This window comes from Littorina saxatilis, linkage group LG2 (genome assembly GCF_037325665.1).
Source record: "Littorina saxatilis isolate snail1 linkage group LG2, US_GU_Lsax_2.0, whole genome shotgun sequence".
NCBI classification, from domain to species: domain Eukaryota; kingdom Metazoa; phylum Mollusca; class Gastropoda; order Littorinimorpha; family Littorinidae; genus Littorina; species Littorina saxatilis.
In genome coordinates, this window is record NC_090246.1 from 82,929,908 (window position 1) to 82,947,613 (window position 17,706).

At 41.3% G+C, this 17,706-nt stretch overlaps 1 protein-coding gene across 1 annotated transcript in view; it reads left to right on the plus strand.

The window, feature by feature from the left end:
• The window catches only part of LOC138959923 (dnaJ homolog subfamily C member 10-like), a 34,714-nt gene extending 20,247 nt beyond the window's left edge, over nt 1–14,467 (plus strand). The window contains exons 11-21 of the mRNA XM_070331597.1: nt 176–295; nt 3,207–3,318; nt 3,879–4,015; nt 4,666–4,782; nt 5,113–5,214; nt 5,867–6,022; nt 6,225–6,367; nt 8,404–8,605; nt 10,566–10,697; nt 12,098–12,175; nt 14,286–14,467. Of these exons, the coding sequence (XP_070187698.1) occupies nt 176–295; nt 3,207–3,318; nt 3,879–4,015; nt 4,666–4,782; nt 5,113–5,214; nt 5,867–6,022; nt 6,225–6,367; nt 8,404–8,605; nt 10,566–10,697; nt 12,098–12,175; nt 14,286–14,303 (1,317 nt within the window). The 3' untranslated portion in view covers nt 14,304–14,467. The remainder of the gene's footprint in view (nt 1–175; nt 296–3,206; nt 3,319–3,878; nt 4,016–4,665; nt 4,783–5,112; nt 5,215–5,866; nt 6,023–6,224; nt 6,368–8,403; nt 8,606–10,565; nt 10,698–12,097; nt 12,176–14,285) is intronic.
• Nucleotides 14,468–17,706: the final 3,239 nt, after the last annotated feature.

Sequence of the window (17,706 nt, forward strand, 5' to 3'; positions counted from 1 at the left end):
AAACTGACCATAGTCTACAACTACTGTCGAACCCTCTCCACCACCCTCTCTTTTCAGGAGTAACAAATCATGCCAGTGTCTTCCTGTTGTAGTTTAATATTTATTTTAGAATGAGATTGAAATCCTAGTTGAATGTTGTTCTGATCATATTTGATGATGGCTCTGTTGTCTGCAGAACCTGCTGGACGGCATGAAGGGAGAGCGAGAGGCGGCTTGGCTGGTGCACTTTGTGGACTCGGATGATTTCCATGACGTGGAACTCCGTAAACTGCCCGCTATGCTGGAAGGCATTCAGGTAACTGAGATTTTTGTAAAAATACTTTCTGTTCTGGGTGAACAATCAGGTCAGCCACCACAGATTTGTCCACATTTTTAGATGGAATAAGTACATCTCAGCACTTAGACACATACCAAGATTCAAAAGCCTGCATGCCCCTTGTGAAGAGTGAGACATGTTTTGCTGAATTAATTTAGCAGAACGGAAACCGTGGAAACTTGGCTCACCTTAAGGTAGTTCACTGGACCCGTTAAATATAATTTGGTTTCTCCCAAAAGTTGGTTATTTTTTAAGTTCGATCTGTCTGCTATGCATTCAGCATAAAAACAATATAGGGTAGTGGGTTCGTTTCCGAGCTATGAGTCTCGGAAGACAGTGCCCGTTTTGAATTTTGGACCGAAAAATCGAAAAATGGGTATGTTTTGAAAACGGCCAATTACACAAACATCTACATAGGAATAGTCATTTAAAAAATATCACCCAAAGCAGCAATGGGCAGGTAACGAAGTGCACTGGTAAACGAAAATGTTGCGCATACTCAAACTTTGTGACGTCACGTCTTTTGCCAGAGCTTATTTTAAATTTGTTCCTCATGTTGAGGTATTTTATTGCTGGTAGCCTGGAAATAAATTACGATTTGATGAGATGGGTTGTAAACGCAAGAGCGATCAAAACGGCATTAAAAAAACCAAAAAAAACGACAGGTTGGTAGTGTTTTTAGGGGGGGTTCACTCCCTTGATTAACCCCACCCTTTGCACTATTACTGTCCAGTGTGCCTCAGAAAAATATGTGTCACGATAATGTAAAGGGCTGTTGTCCGATCATTTGTCTCAGATATATGAGCCAACTAAATTATGTTTTTAAAAACCACTGTTACATATGACCTCTGTTGAAAGTCAAAGGTCACCGCAACTTTGAAAGGCCACAAGTCCGATTCAAATGTAATAAAAACGCCAATCAAAAGGTGGAGGTCACTTGTTTGATACAAGTGTAATAATAAAAATTAATAATCAAGGCTTGGTTTATAATTTTGCTTAATAGTGCGTACTGTTATTTGTTACGGTTTGAAGGCTGGGACTTTTTGAGGGTGGAATTAAAGCAATTTTTCGCCTTATGGGCCCCTTATCCCTCGAAGGACTTTAATTATTGTATTATCTGCTGCCAGCGTACAGTAGAAAGAGGGCTGCATACACAAGACACTTGTTCTTAATACTACTGGCTGTTATTCTAGTTCAAACACCGGTTTTAACATGTGGTATTCTGATGCAATCGCGCTGTGAGCATCACAGGTTGGGAGACAATCTCTTACCTGCTACCGGAGCTTCAATGTTAGCTTTGGTGATTATTACGATGTCACTGGCAAAGAGAACGGCTTTGTACCGATTTCATTAGATGCCCACGTGTTTTTGACCTCGTGGTTGGTAGGCGTGTCGCATTGTTATATTTAGTCAAGTTTTGACTAAATATTTTAACATCGAGGGGGAATCGAAACGAGGGTCGTGGTGTATGTGCGTGCGTGTGTGTGTGTGTGTGTGTGTGCGTGCGTGTGTGTGTGTGTGTAGAGCGATTCAGACTAAACTACTGGACCGATCTTTATGAAATTTGACATGAGAGTTCCTGGGTATGAAATCCCCGAACGTTTTCTTCATTTTTTTGATAAATGTCTTTGATGACGTCATATCCGGCTTTTCGTGAAAGTTGAGGCGGCACTGTCACGCCCTCATTTTTCAACCAAATTGGTTGAAATTTTGGTCAAGTAATCTTCGACGAAGCCCGGGGTTCGGTATTGCATTTCAGCTTGGTGGCTTAAAAATTAATTAATGACTTTGGTCATTAAAAATCTGAAAATTGTAAAAAAAAATAAAAATCTCTAAAACGATCCAAATGTACGTTTATCTTATTCTCCATCATTTGCTGATTCCAAAAACATATAAATATGTTATATTTGGATTAAAAACAAGCTCTGAAAATTAGATATATAAAAATTATTATCAAAATGTTTTTTTCGAAATCAATTTAAAAACACTTTCATCTTATTCCTTGTCGGTTCCTGATTCCAAAAATATATAGATATGATATGTTTGGATTAAAAACACGCTCAGAAAGTTAAAACGAAGAGAGGTACAGAAAAGCGTGCTATCCTTCTCAGCGCAACGAATACCCCGCTCTTCTTGTCAATTCCACGTGCACTGCCTTTGCCACGGGCGGTGGAGTGACGATGCTACGAGTATACGGTCTTGCTGCGTTCAGTTTCATTCTGTGAGTTCGACAGCTACTTGACTAAATATTGTATTTTCGCCTTACGCGACTTGTTTTTATTTCTGGCGGTGTCGTCATTTTCTGACATTTGTTCTGGGCCGCGTCACCACACTTCCGCTGCCTGAAAAATGTGACGTTTGTTCTATTTACGTCATTCGAATGTTCGACGTGTTCTTCTTCTTCTTCTTCTTCTTCTGCGTTCCCTGTTCGATGTGTTCGAATTCCCAGCCTGCCAGGAAAAAATGGCGACACAACTCAGTGGCTTCCCTTTGTGTATGAAGAGTAATATCCCTGTCTCCATTTGACCTGCCACACTTGGCTTGGCATACACATATACACACTGAACATTTCAACCTAAAGGTCTTCTTCAGAAAAGGAATATGGAAGAATAGAAGGAAGAGAAAAGAAGAAATTGAGAACAGAAGACGATACGCACGCATGCATGCACGCACACACACACACACACACACACACACACACACACACACACACACACACACACACACACACACACACCACACACACACACACTCTCTCTCTCTCTCTCTCTATTTCTCTCTCTCTCTCTCACTCATTGACTCTGGTTTGATTTAGAAACTGGATGCTGTTAGCCTGATCTGATGAGTTACTAAACATTATGGAATGTGACCCTGGTAATATGTTTTGCAGGTTGGCCGTGTAAACTGCCGAGAGCTGACCGATCAATGCAGAACGCTGCACGTGAAAAAATTTCCCACCTTCATGACTTTTAAGGAGAGTGGAGGAGCGGAGATCTTCTATGGTAAGCTGTGATCTTCTTTTTCTTCTTCAGCGTTCAACGGTTGTGTCCCTTATAATCTTAGGCCTGCTGATTGTATGAACTGGCAGGTTCGGCGCATGTCTTCTACAGTTCCCCAAAGTTTTGTGTCAGGGGTTGTCCTCTCTGGCCAGGTCAGACACTCTTTATGTTTTATTATCAAGGGACAGTTCTGGTGTGATAGTTTTAAGAATTGTCTTATCATCAGGGGGCCCTGGTATGACAAAAAAAATATGAAAATGGAGGAAATGAAAAGAAAACTTGAAAAACAAAAATGATGGAAAAAAGAAGAAAAAAACGGACCATATTACTGGTAATGTGATATGACATCAGTGCTACAAGTCATGCTTCTTCTTCAGCGTTCGACGGTTGTGCAAATCAACACTATTTTCTGTGATTTTCTATCTGGTGTGCAAGTCCAGCAGAATAATATTGTGCAAATCTGGAGGGAAAAAAAGTAAGATGACAATAGATAGATTTAAATGTGCTGAGAAATGCACTCAACATTCCTGTGAATTAATGAACTTCCTAATTCTTTTTTTCAGGTCGTGCAACAGCACATGATATTGCTGCATTTGCTCAGGACAGTGTCATCACCCCTCTGACCTCCCTTGACCCCTCCGACTTCCCTGATCGCGTGGTCCTCAGTCGTGAGCCTTGGTTCGTCGACTTCTTTGCTCCAGTGAGTACACTTTGTCACAGTTGGATGATTCTCATAATAGTGGGTTGGATGGTGTGGAGACTGCTCAAAGGTTTGTCTGACATATTCTGCAGTGTCATGATTTGCAATGTTACTTTGCAATTTTCTGATTTTCAATGTTTCTTTGCAATTTTCTGATTTGCAATGTTTCTTTGCAATTTTCTGATTTGCAATGTTGCTTTGCAATTTTCTGATTTTCAATGTTTCTTTGCAATTTTTTGATTTGCAATGTTGCTTTGCAATTTTCTGATTTTCAATATTTCTTTGCAATTTTCTGATTTGCAATGTTGCTTTGTAATTTTCTGATTTTCAATGTTTCTTTGCAATTTTCTGATTTGCAATGTTACTATGCAATTTTCTGATTTGCAATGTTACTTTGCAATGTTCTGATTTGCAATGTTACGTTGTAATTTTCTGTCAACTCATTTATTCACTGACATTATGCCAATGCTGTGTTCTTTGCATTGTATGCTTGCTTGGCTGTTGAGTAAATATGATTTGGGGATACTGAGGAACATTTAGCAAGTTAATCTTTGACAATAGCAGTCTGCGTTTGCAAAGTGTTTTCAACTGTTTTGTCAGTAAAGCATACTGTCTGAATTTGTGTCATGAGAGAAATGTGCGTGTTTCAGTGGTGTCCCCCGTGCATGCGCTTGTTACCAGAGTTCCGCAAGGCTGCCAAGCGTATTGGAGAGCAGGTCAACTTTGGCACGGTCGACTGCACAGTACACGGAAACTTGTGTAGCACTGTGAGTGACAAAGATTGCTGCTGTTTTCTTTATTGGGGGGAAAACAGCATGTGTGTTTGAGTTTAAATGAATGTGTTGGTATTTTGAGCAAGTGAGGCCGAGAGGAGGGGTGTGGGTGTGTGTGTGTGTGTGTGTGTGTGTGTGTGTGTGTGTGTGTGTGTGTGTGTGTGTGTGTGTGTATTTCATTGGACGTTAGAATACTGTGATTTTGGGAAAAGGGGAGGTTCAATTTGTACATATGATTAAAATGTGCTGTATGAGTCCTGGACTAGAATAATATTTTTCTTGTTTGGAAATACCAGGTTTACTTGAATGGGTTGTATGTTTCAGTACAATGTGCGGTCATACCCCACCACCATTTTCTACAACCAGACAGTGCCTCACCAGTTTAGCGGCCACCACAGTGCCTCCGCTTTGATAGAATTCATCAAGGTAAGGCAGTACTCTGAAGTCATTGAGGAGTATGTTTTATGTTTTTGTGTGTATTGTTTTGTATTTAACAATTTAAACATGCTTGAGTGTGAAAAGCGTGCACGCAGATGTAAGTGTATGAACATGCAGGTTCACATGTGAGTGCACACAGGCACAACTTTTTTCTTTTTCCACTTCTGTTGTTGGCAGAATGAAGTCTATCAGTGTATGTGGTCATTGTTGCATAGAAAATAATTCGGTGTCCCAAGATTGAGATGCATTTGAAGTAACAAGTTTTGGCGTGGCTCGTGTACATCATGACAGTTTGCATTAGCCAAATTCCATGCAGTTTATTAATGATTTACTACACCGATACAAACACAGTCTGGCGGTTCCCTTTCGAGTACTGTATTATTCATTTGCTGATATGACAAAGTCACAGAGACAAACTTTCTTTTCGAAATTCTTCATTAACTCCTGGGGAGACATGCAGACAAAGCGACAGATTGTTTATGTGACGTTTGTTTTGGCATCATGATGTCTTCTCAAGATTTGTTATGCTTTTGACATCAAATATTTCATTTTGGAAGAGAGTGTTAAGGAGTTAATCATTTGAAAGATAACATTTGAAAGAAAGCTATTACTGACTGCGGGACCATGCTGGTTTGTACAGGACACACTCGACCCTCCAGTGTTGAGCCTGACGCCAGACACGTTTTATCAAATGGTTGGCGACCGTGAGCAGGGTGAGATGTGGTTGGTCGACTTCTTCGCCCCCTGGTGTGGACCGTGTCGTCAGCTGGCCCCCGAGTGGAGAGAGCTTGCCAAGGTCAGTTGTATGGGGTGGCTTGTGTGTGTGTGTGTGTGTTTGTGTGGGTGGGTGCATGCGTGCATTGGTGCGTGTGTGCAATGCACGCATGCATGTGTGTGGCTGCATGTAAAAGAGGTTAAGATTTATGTCATTTGCAGAGAAACTTTCTTTTAAAATAAACAGGTAAAAGAAAAAGATGTTTTCAACACCTACCTTTCAGATGATGAAGAAGAATGCCCTGTCGGTACGTGTGGCCCATGTGGACTGTCAGGCCCATCACGATCTGTGTCAACCAGAGGGCGTCAGCTCCTACCCCACAATCCGACTCTATCCCATCGGCTACCAAGGAACAGACTATTATGTGTAAGACTGCATTCGTAATCTTGTTTTGCATCTTCTTCTTATTCTGCTTTTATGGGCTGAAACTCCCACGTACATATGATATGTACACTTATGTTTTTTGCACAAATTTTCGGGGCCGAGGTTTGGACACAAAACATTCCGCATGGGAGGCCGGTGTCTTATCCACTAAACTATTGCGCCCATCTGTTTTGCATCTGAAATTGGTTCTTGCATGTGTGTATCATAGTGTTAGTGAATCTAAAATAATCGGTTATCAGAGGTCAGTGCGTGAAGTTACATCATAATGATTAGCAGTTGTTGTTAGACAAATGTATATATTTGTGGATTTTGACTGATGGGAAATGAATGACATTTAAACAGTGTGGATGCCATTTTCTTTTTAATCTGACACTTCTCTCAAAATGCATGGTACAGTGGTACCTCTGTATAACGACTTTGAAAATGTAACCAAAATTCGGTCGTATTATGGAGGATTGTTTTGTTATGTCCGGGTCAGTCAATGATCCGGAATGACATTGGCGTTTTGATTGATTCCGCCCACAAAGTAATGTTATTCTTTCCTTAAACGATTATGGTAACCTGTTTTCTAATTCAATTAATTACCCACACAGTTTTCTTGCTTGTTTAATCAAGCCCCGTAACTACTCTTGGGTTAAGGTTTGAAATAAACAAACTTAGGTCGAACGAAAGCATGCAGTCCCAAAACATGCACATCGATGTCGATACCAGCTACTAATCATAGTCATATGATACCCAGCAACGATTTGGTTGAAAACAAAGAAAAGTGTCCCAAACGCAAGGAACAAAACGAATAAGAACCGCGGCAGTGTGTTGAAACTGATGTAAAATTGTAGCCAAAAGCGTCAGTTTTCACGATGAAACTTGACTCACTCATTCAACTTAGGGACAACTGCACTACGGACTGTCCACAGAGTTGAGTAATTTAGGACACTCAACTACTCACCTTCAAACTTCACTGACGGGATTCTGAGAAGAATTTATTGATTCAAACGAATGCGTGGTTGTATATCGCGTCATTCGGTCACGGATCGGGGAAAACCAAGAACAATTCCAGATTTCAAAACCCATGTTCGTCGGCTGCCATTGTTAGCTAGACCGAAAATGTTACACACGCTTTGCATACGTACATCGCAAAATGTCATGACGTCACCACAACTTTCGGTTTTGGTTCGATGATCGGATTACTTTGATAACGTTTTTGTAATTTTGCGTGTTTTAAAGGTAGGAGTTCCTGCACAGTTCTTTGCAAAATGAAGCAGACATCTGGCGAATGACCTTTATCTATTCAAAATAAAGTAATGACCTGAAATAGAAACAAAAAACCATGGCTTCAGCCTTTAGCGTGCCGAAGTGATGTACACGGACAGGATTTCAGCATCGCTTACTCACTCGACTGGAGATACAAGTCAGAGTAAACCAACCCCGTGATAATTTTGGGAAAAGTCGTTATAAGTCCTCGTATGGACGGTCGTATGTCGTATTAGAGAGGGGGACGTAATATGGAGGTGAGAAATACTAAGACAAAGAAGGAGAAAACGTCCGTTTGAGAAAAGTCGGTCGTAATATTGAGGGACCCGTAAAAGAGAGGGGTCATAAAGGGAGGTACCACGGTAAAAGATTTAAATCCGCAACCAATGAAGAGAAAAACAACCACTGTGCATCTGCTTTTCTCATGCCGCTCAATGTTTTTAAGGTTTGCATTTGACAGTTTATTCAAATAGAGCGAGATAAAGTGATCACTGAATTAATATTACCCTTTGAATTGAGTGGTTGTCGTACATGGGGGGAGCTGTTCTTCCTGAATTTAAGGTAATACAGTCGAACCTGTCCAGGCGACCACCTCTCCAGAACGACCACATGCCCATTGCAACCATCCCAACAGATCCCAGACCAGTTTTTATCACCTTTCCATAGCGACCAGCTATCTATAATGACCACTCATGGGCGGTCCTTTGGCTGGTTGTTAAAGACAGGTTTGACAAAATGTCCTACACAATGACTGTTTTGTGTTTCAGGGCGTACAACAGCTGGCAGAGAGACGCAGGGTCGCTGCAAGCCTGGGTGTACGAATACCTGCCCAGCAAGGTCGAGACGCTTACCTGGAACGCCTTCGGGGCGGAGGTCTTGGACAGTGATATTCCGTGGATCGTTGACTTTTACGCCCCCTGGTGCGGACACTGCCAGGTCTTCAAGCCCGAGTTTGAAAAAGTCGCTGAGGTAAGTGAGATGCAGGTGTTGGTTTGAAGATAATGTTGATTCTTGTATGGATGTTGTACAGAGGATATAAAGCTCTATAGTAACCTCTTCCCTTGTATGGATGTTGTACAGAGGACATAAAGCTCTATAGTAGCCTCTTCCCTTGTATGGATGTTGTAGAGAGGACATAAAGCTCTATAGTAACCTCTTCCCTTGTATGGATGTTGTACAGAGGACATAAAGCTCTATAGTAACCTCTTCCCTTGTATGGATGTTGTATAGAGGACATAAAGCTCTATAGTAACCTCTTCCCTTGTATGGATGTTGTAGAGAGGACATAAAGCTCTATAGTAACCTCTTCCCTTGTATGGATGTTGTAGAGAGGACATAAAGCTCTATAGTAACCTCTTCCCTTGTATGGATGTTGTAGAGAGGACATAAAGCTCTATAGTAACCTCTTCCCTTGTATGGATGTTGTAGAGAGGACATAAAGCTCTATAGTAACCTCTTCCCTTGTATGGATGTTGTAGAGAGGACATAAAGCTCTATAGTAACCTCTTCCCTTGTATGGATGTTGTAGAGAGGACATAAAGCTCTATAGTAACTTCTTCCCTTGTATGGATGTTGTACAGAGGACATAGAGCTCTATAGTAACCTCTTCCCTTGTATGGATGTTGTACAGAGGACATAAAGCTCTATAGTAACCTCTTCCCTTGTATGGATGTTGTAGAGAGGACATAAAGCTCTATAGTAACCTCTTCCCTTGTATGGATGTTGTAGAGAGGACATAAAGCTCTATAGTAACCTCTTCCCTTGTATGGATGTTGTAGAGAGGACATAGAGCTCTATAGTAGCCTCTTCCCTTGTATGGATGTTGTACAGAGGACATAAAGCTCTATAGTAACCTCTTCCCTTGTATGGATGTTGTAGAGAGGACATAGAGCTCTATTGTAACCTCTTCCCTTTTAAGACCTCTCAATTTAAGACCCTCCCTCCTCCCTCCCCTTTTCAGACCTGACTTTTTTCACATTTCTGTTCACATCTGTCAATTTACCTCCCTTGCTACCGGTCACATGGGAAGAAACTCCATTAATTTCATAGCAAAGTAAGCACAGGGAGTTTTTTGTAATTATAAACGCTCAAACCTTGCAGAAAGCTGTCTACTCACAACTGGTTATGTTGGAAGTGAGTATATTTGTGGGGGTGTGTGTTCCCACTCACATGAGCTATTGAGGTGAAGTTTTAATGGTGTATACTTGAGCACCTATCTCTGTCTTAATTCATAGCCGAGAAGCCTGAAGGAGGACCGGCACGGTTGGCCTAGTGGTAAGGCGTCTGCCCCGTGATTGGGAGGTCGTGGGTTCGAACCCCGGCCGGGTCATACCTAAGACTTTAAAATTGGCAATCTAGTGGCTGCTCCGCCTGGCGTCTGGCATTATGGGGTTAGTGCTAGGACTGGTTGGTCCGGTGTCAGAATAATGTGACTGGGTGAGACATGAAGCCTGTGCTGCGACTTCTGTCTTGTGTGTGGCGCACGTTATATGTCAAAGCAGCACCGCCCTGATATGGCCCTTCGTGGTCGGCTGGGCGTTAAGCAAACAAACAACAAAGCCGAGAAGGAAAAAAAGAAAATCCTCACGTCAGCTTTTGGTATTATTTTTTAAGGGAGTATTAGTGTTGTTCCGAGCATCAGAGGACAAAAGGTCAATTGGACCTGGATTGAAAATATGTCCTGGCTTTTTGTGCTTGGTAGGAAAAAGATGGTCAGGAAAGCTCCCACATTTCAAAACTATCAGACGGCCGACCGGCCAGGGGTCAGACCAATGCATCAGTGACCGAAGATAAAGGCCTTAGAATAACACTGGTGTATGGTAGAATAACACTGGTGTATGGTAGAATAACACTGGTGTATGATAGAATAACACTGGTGTACGGTAGAATAACACTGGTCAATGGCTTAAACATGAATGTATTTTTGCAGACTCTGGATGGAAAAGTGAAAGCTGGCAAAGTGGACTGCGACAGGTTTCAGCGCCTGTGTTCACAGGCAGGGATCCAGGCGTACCCTTCAGTTCGCTTTTACCCTGGTTCTAAAGGACCCAATAACCGACAGGTGTGTTCAAGTAGAACAAACCTTTCCCTGTAGAGGCCTTTGCATGATCCATCGTGACTCAATTCATGTTACTTTAGTTGTATAATAGGTCTTCTTCCAAGCTTAAATCTATTGTCAGCTGTTCTCAGGAAAGGTGTACAAAGTCAAAATTTGTGAAATTAGTTATACAATTTGAGTATCAACGTTATAAGATGACAATTGTTGGTAGATACGTTATTGATACTACTTCTTTTCTAAGACCAAATTTTCTCAGATTTCGTCTTGATGACATCCAGCACCGATACATGCACGGCCTGGCGGTGGCCTTTCAATTCATTTTTTTCTACTGATATGACAAAGTTGCTGAAACGGACTTCTTTTTCGAAATTCTTTATCAGTTTCTGGGAGAAGTGACTTCATGGTTTATGTGATGTCATACTTTGCATTATGAGGTCTTCTCCAACTTTGTTTGCGCTTGTGACTACTGCAGACCTGTTTACACTACACATTGAGCGTAGTAAACTACGAATTTGGATAATATACTACGCAACTACGCAAGTCTGTCGTTTTCTACGCAAACGGTATTTAAAAAAAAAAAAAAAAATTTTTTTTTTTTCTTTTTTTCTTTTTCGTCTTTACACCTGTTCCTTGTCCCGTTGTGCTCTCACACCGCCCCGTCCCTGCACGCAAACGGTATTGTTTCGGCTACGCATATCACAATCCGTAATTTTCTTCATCTCCCTTGACCGATCCATTTTCCAATCCATGTTTTCGGCCAGCAGTCGTTTGCTGCGTGCAGCGCGTAAAGCGCCCACGGGCGTTGCGTTGTAGCTTGTTAATGCCGAATAGGCTTCTCCAAGCAAATGCCGGGCACAACTGAAAGCGTTACTGCCAAACCATGCGGGCGTTTCGACACAATGGCTGAACGCAGAGCACACGAAAGTGAAGATGAGAACTGTGAAGAAAATGACTCCGAAAGGCCACCGACCAAAAAGAAAAAGACGAGCAATGCGCCGAACCAAGTCTTTCTGCCAAAATATCATCAGGACTACCCATGCCTTGTCTTCGCGGAAAGGAAAACATCATGCTCATTGCACTGTCTGCAATTCCCATTTTTCCGTCAGTCAATCAATACATGTGGTAAAAAGTAGCAATCATTGTTCTTGTTGTTGTGATAGGTCGACAAGAAATTCTACACATTCAATTACAAAACTACACATTTGCCTCATTTTGCTCCCAGAAAATACATATGCAATGTTTTAGGGGTAAACAGGTCTGCTACTGAGATGTCACTTTGGAATACAGGGTCAATAAAAAATGTCTTGTGTTGTTTGTCATTCAAGAAGAAGTTCCACTGTAACATGAAGAAAGATGATCAAAGTTCTTAGAGTTCACAACCTAATGTTTTTCTTTGTTTTCAGAACCCACATGGCTTGGACATTAACAGCCAAAATGCAGATGAGATTCTCTCCTTTATCAGGAGTCACGCCAAAAATATGGTGAGTTACTGACTGTGCAATCAAGTGTTGCAATAAAACACCAAGTTTGACTTTGGATCTGTGATGAGACTTGTGCAGTTTTGGTCTTAAAAGTGATAAAAGACCATTTCTTCAGGATTCTAACCGAAGAAACATAGATGACAAAAAAATGGTGCAGTCTAGGCACTTTCAGGCATGGGAATGGTCCGCGGATCCGCTAATTTCAGCGGTTTTCGTGAGGAGTTTCAGCGTGGGGAAAAAAAATTCAGCGGGAAAAAAAAATTCCCTCAAAAATCGTAAATGAGGTTTTTTGACTCACATGCGAAGCAAAAGTGAGTCTATGTACTCACCCGAGTCGTCCGTCCGTCCGTCCGTCCGTCCGTCCGTCCGTCCGTCCGTCCGTCCGTCCGTCCGTCCGGACGTCCGTCCGTCCGGAAAACTTTAACGTTGGATATTTCTTGGACACTATTCAGTCTATCAGTACCAAATTTGGCAAGATGGTGTATGATGACAAGGCCCCAAAAAACATACATAGCATCTTGACCTTGCTTCAAGGTCAAGGTCGCAGGGGCCATAAATGTTGCCTAAAAAACAGCTATTTTTCATATTTTTCACATTTTCTCTGAAGTTTTTGAGATTCAATACCTCACCTATATATGATATATAGGGCAAAGGAAGCCCCATCTTTTGATACCAGTTTGGTTTACCTTGCTTCAAGGTCAAGGTCACAGGAGCTCTTCAAAGTTGGATTGTATACATATTTTGAAGTGACCTTGACCCTGAACTATGGAAGATAACTGTTTCAAACTTAAAAATTATGTGGGGCACATGTTATGCTTTCATCATGAGACACATTCGGTCACATATGATCAAGGTCAAGGTCACTTTGACCCTTATGAAATGTGACCAAAATAAGGTAGTGAACCACTAAAAGTGACCATATCTCATGGTAGAAAGAGCCAATAAGCACCATTGTACTTCCTATGTCTTGAATTAACAGCTTTGTGTTGCATGACCTTGGATGACCTTGACCTTGGGTCAAGGTCACATGTATTTTGGTAGGAAAAATGTGTGAAGCATGTGAGTCGTATGGGCTTTGCCCTTCTTGTATTCTCAAACGGTCGGGTGTCTTCAAATGGCACAAGCCACTATCCGGAACTGACGGTTACTTCAGCTTTTGTAGTCTTGGCTGTCCCACATTATAAGAAACAGACGTTCGCGCAACATCCGCTGCATGTGGTTTACTTGTCCGAGACAAAGACGCGTCTCTTCTGTTCGATTTGAAAGAAAACTTCATGTCTTCGGAATCGAATATTGTTCGACGCGGCCAGGATTATGACGAAAAAGGTGTGGTTAACCAGTGGAAATGGGATTGGGTTTCCAAAGAGGTTAAAGTTGGTGACAAGCAAGAGCGGATCGGTGAACATATACGAAAAGTCAAGCAAGATGCAACCTTTTTGACAGAGAAATTGTGTACAGCAATCGTGGTTTCATTGCCCTCAGCGAGCATCTACTAACGAAAAGTGTTTTTTTGTTTTTTTTATCATTGTATTATTCATTCCCTTTGATTCAATACCTGGAATAAGAGAAAGTTAAAGATGAGCTGGATCCTATCACATGTTTCCTCGTGGGTTTGACAAGTATGATTGAGAGTGAGAGCAGTCAGTGAATGTTTGCAAGAAAGTCATAAAGTATGCACAATCCTTTGTTCAGAATTTTTAAAACTTAAAGTTGCAGCTAAAACACCTGCATATTTATGTGAAATTAAATGCTAAACTTTGTCCCAAATACCTCTCAGATTGGGTAGATTTTGATTTTTAAACATTTTTTTTCCGGGGGGGAACCCCGGACCCCCCTCTTTTTGGGTCCCTCTCCTGTTTTCAGCTGACTTTTTATTCAGCCATTCCCATGCCTGCACTTTGCGTGTGTGTGTATATGTGTGTATGTGTGTGTGTTTGTTTGTGTGTGTCTGTGCGTGTGTGTGTGTGTGTGCATGTGTTTGTGTGTGTGTGTGTGTTTGAATTGTAGAGCGCTTGGAGCTGTTATTGGGTCTTGCGCTATCGAACAGTGGTTGGTTATTAGTTTTCTTCATACACAAAGATGATCTCTTTTTCCTTTGTTCCACCAACAGAGACATGACGAGTTGTGACCAGATGCAAGCCAGGGCGAGAAGATGCAAGTTGTGATTTTGATGCCAACCTTTTCCGCGCTTTTACTGCTGAGGAACGCAAGGTCCTTTTGGACCAAGCTGCAATATTATTTATTTGTACATGGAAGCCTTTGAAAATTATCCAGGAGTTTTAAAGTAGGTTAGGGAGGGAGGGAGGGAGTGAGGAGAGAAAGGAAGGGGTTGGTGGGAAATGTTGTTGAGTTGTGTTCGAGGCCAGTAAACCCAACAGGTTCCATTCATCGTATTCTCTGTGTGAACAATGTTCATGCAAAATGTGAAAGCGTTATGGGATGCGTTAAATCAGTTCCTGTCAGTGGAAGGAACACAGGGTTTAGTCAGTGGTACCTGTGATGAAAAGACATCATTGCCACATTGGAACCAGCTGAAAAAGTCATGACATTATCATGACAGGTATAGCTCAGGTATAGCATTTTCTCAAAACGAAAGTGATAAGAGTTGTCCGTCCCTGACATAGCCTGCGGCGCTGTTGGCAGGTAGTTCCGGTTGTTTGGTTTACGTCCAAAATGGCTTAACGAGAGAAGAAAATTAGTGGTGGAGGAAAACGTTACTGTGTCTGCTGTTCAAACTACGCGGGTAAAGCAGTTGAAGGGCGGATTGTCATGCGGTTCCATTTTGCAAACGCAAAACGGAACTACCTGCCGTTCCAGGGGTGCAACTCTGTCCGACTATCGCATTAGTTTTGAGACAGTGCTATAGGACTACAGATGTCCTTTCTTGGGAGGTGTCCTCTAATCAGAGGATTCTCACATTGCTTGTATAGCTCTGCAGTATACAATTTGGGGGATTAGTACAAGGGGTTAAGAAGTACCTTGCATTTCAAGTTTGTATAAAAAAAAAAAAGGAAGTTATTGGAACGTTTAATTTATGACATAACAAAACAAATTAGTTTAAGATTCCAATAACTTGTCATTCTTGTTTTGATTCTGAATTTTTGAATGTTAGCAGTCTATCTGCTTTTGGATAAAAGAGTTTGTATGTTTATGTAGAGAAGAAGGGGTGATGGAATGGAGTTGTGAATGTAATGTATGTATGTTTATGTAGAGAAGAAGGGGTGATGGAATGGAGTTGTGAATGTAATGTATGTATGTTTATGTAGAGAAGAAGGGGTGATGGAATGGAGTTGTGAATGTAATGTAGGTGGTGGGGATAGCTTTAATTAACAGTAAGTTTAGAAACGTAGTTTTTACTCATGGTGTGTGCACTTTTTCAAAATAAAATATTTTAGTGACGATATTTTTGATTTACTTTGTTTAAACAGAAGTCTGGTCTTGGGATTACTTTTTGTTGATTTGTGCTGCAGATACTCTTGTAGATTACTTCTTTTGTTGTAACGTGATTGTATTTCAACCAAAATAGTCTCTCTTGAACAGAAGTTGGATTGTGGCTGTTGCTAGCACTTAAACCACACTTTAATTGCACACTTTTCTCTCGTTATTTTATAGAACATATTTTGGGGTACTAAGGTAATTTGTCAGTCCACGCACAGCCACAGGAGCAATGGACACACTTAAGTTAATTGCCTGTATAACACACACACACACTGGAGTTGGCTATGCCTTTGTTTTTCTGAAAGCGTTTATTGGGGTATTGCAATAGGTTTGTTTTCCGTTTACCATCTATGTTCAGTTGTTGCCAGGTTCTTGTGTTGCAGTTTTCTATCTTGTTCCTGCACTGTTTTGAAATTTGTGGTTAAGGCGACTGTTACAGAGTAAGATTTTTTAATTTGCAATTTGAGGGACAAAGGATACAATTGTTAAGTCTCTTTATGTCTGTTAGACTACAGACAATGACTTTGTAGCGAATGGTTAGATGGGGTGAGAGTACATGTATGTAGTTTAAATGGCTGTCTTCCGTACGAAGCTCTTGTGTGTACAGTATGTTTGTTATCATCTAATGTATGATTGATCTGTCTTGGGTATGGTTCTCTAACAGAAAATCCAACATGTTTAAGTTTTCATGGCATCCAGCTTTTTGCTAGTCTGATGACGTTCTAGTTTTGTATCATTGTTGTAGTTATTTTACAGTATAAAGTTTGGAAATAACAGGGTAGGTCGTGGGATGCTGCTCTCTTGCCAGTCCATCTGAACAAATGATTTACCCACCTATGTCAGATCTCCACTTTACAGCAAAGTTGCTTACATGTGAACTTTTTTTTTTATCATTGTAGGTTTTTCTTTTGCATCTGTTTTTTTTTTAATCATTTCTAAGGTACACTCTTCCTGCATACACTCATTTTACTTGCATCATATGTATCTCCAACTAGGCTTCTCCAGGTCAGTTAAAGACATGGACCTGGTGGGACCTCAACGTTCCAAGTCATAAGGACCTCCACAGTGAATATATAGGTGTGCATGTACATGTACTACCAGCACTCCTTCTACCCTGGACTCGTAATTAATCAGGACGGCAAACATTTTTGCCATGTTCTTTGGACAAACTGTTCAACTAATTTTATTTGATATTTGAAGAACTATTCCCAGATCTGAAAACTGGAGTAGTGAATGATCACTGATCACTCATATCCGTCTCCATTTCATTATGAATGCTATGACTGAGCGTGTACAAAAAATGAATCCTCACTGATCTCTTATCTCCCCAGTCTCCATTTGACTGCATGTAAACTCTTGTAAGTGATTCCACTGTTAGCCATAGCACCACTGAGCCAAAAGTGCTTGTAATAAGAGAGCGTAAAGAGATCTGATTACGGTCGTCACACAGGGATGTCGTTTCACATCTGCTGTCAGCAAAACGCCCAAACTTTAATTTGGAAAAAAACGAAGCTTTTGCCCCCGTTTGGGCACAGCAGTAAATTTATTGCGGGTAAAAGGGGATGACAATGAAATTGAATTAATCTTTAGAAAATTGCTGAAACTTTCATGGCCATTTGAAACAAGATCCTAGCAACGTCTCTTCAACATAAATTCAGACCTGCCTACCCTTACGATTTGGGGGTAATTTACTACGAATGTTAACCCAAACTACGCCACCACGCTTTCCACAAGTACGATTTTTAAGAATCCAAAAGTACGATTTTTCGCATCTCATCTCGATGTAAATCCGATCAGTATTGTTGCTCTCGCAGAGCTTGCGTTTGCGCCTGCGCGAGATCGTTTGGGCAATATCCGGTAATTTCCGGTCTGTTCAGCCACATACAAGATAGACGCTGCCGTTCGCATTACAATGAATTAGCGACGCGTGGAAAATCTGAGTCCCCATGAGACAGACGAGTCTGACGAGGAAGCTGGTCACAGTGGTGGTAAAAGGATTGCTGTGAGAAAGAAGACAGCCATTCAACAGAAATACAAAGGCAGCTAAATGAAACCGTGGCCATGCCTAGGACCTTAATCAAAAGGACCAAATC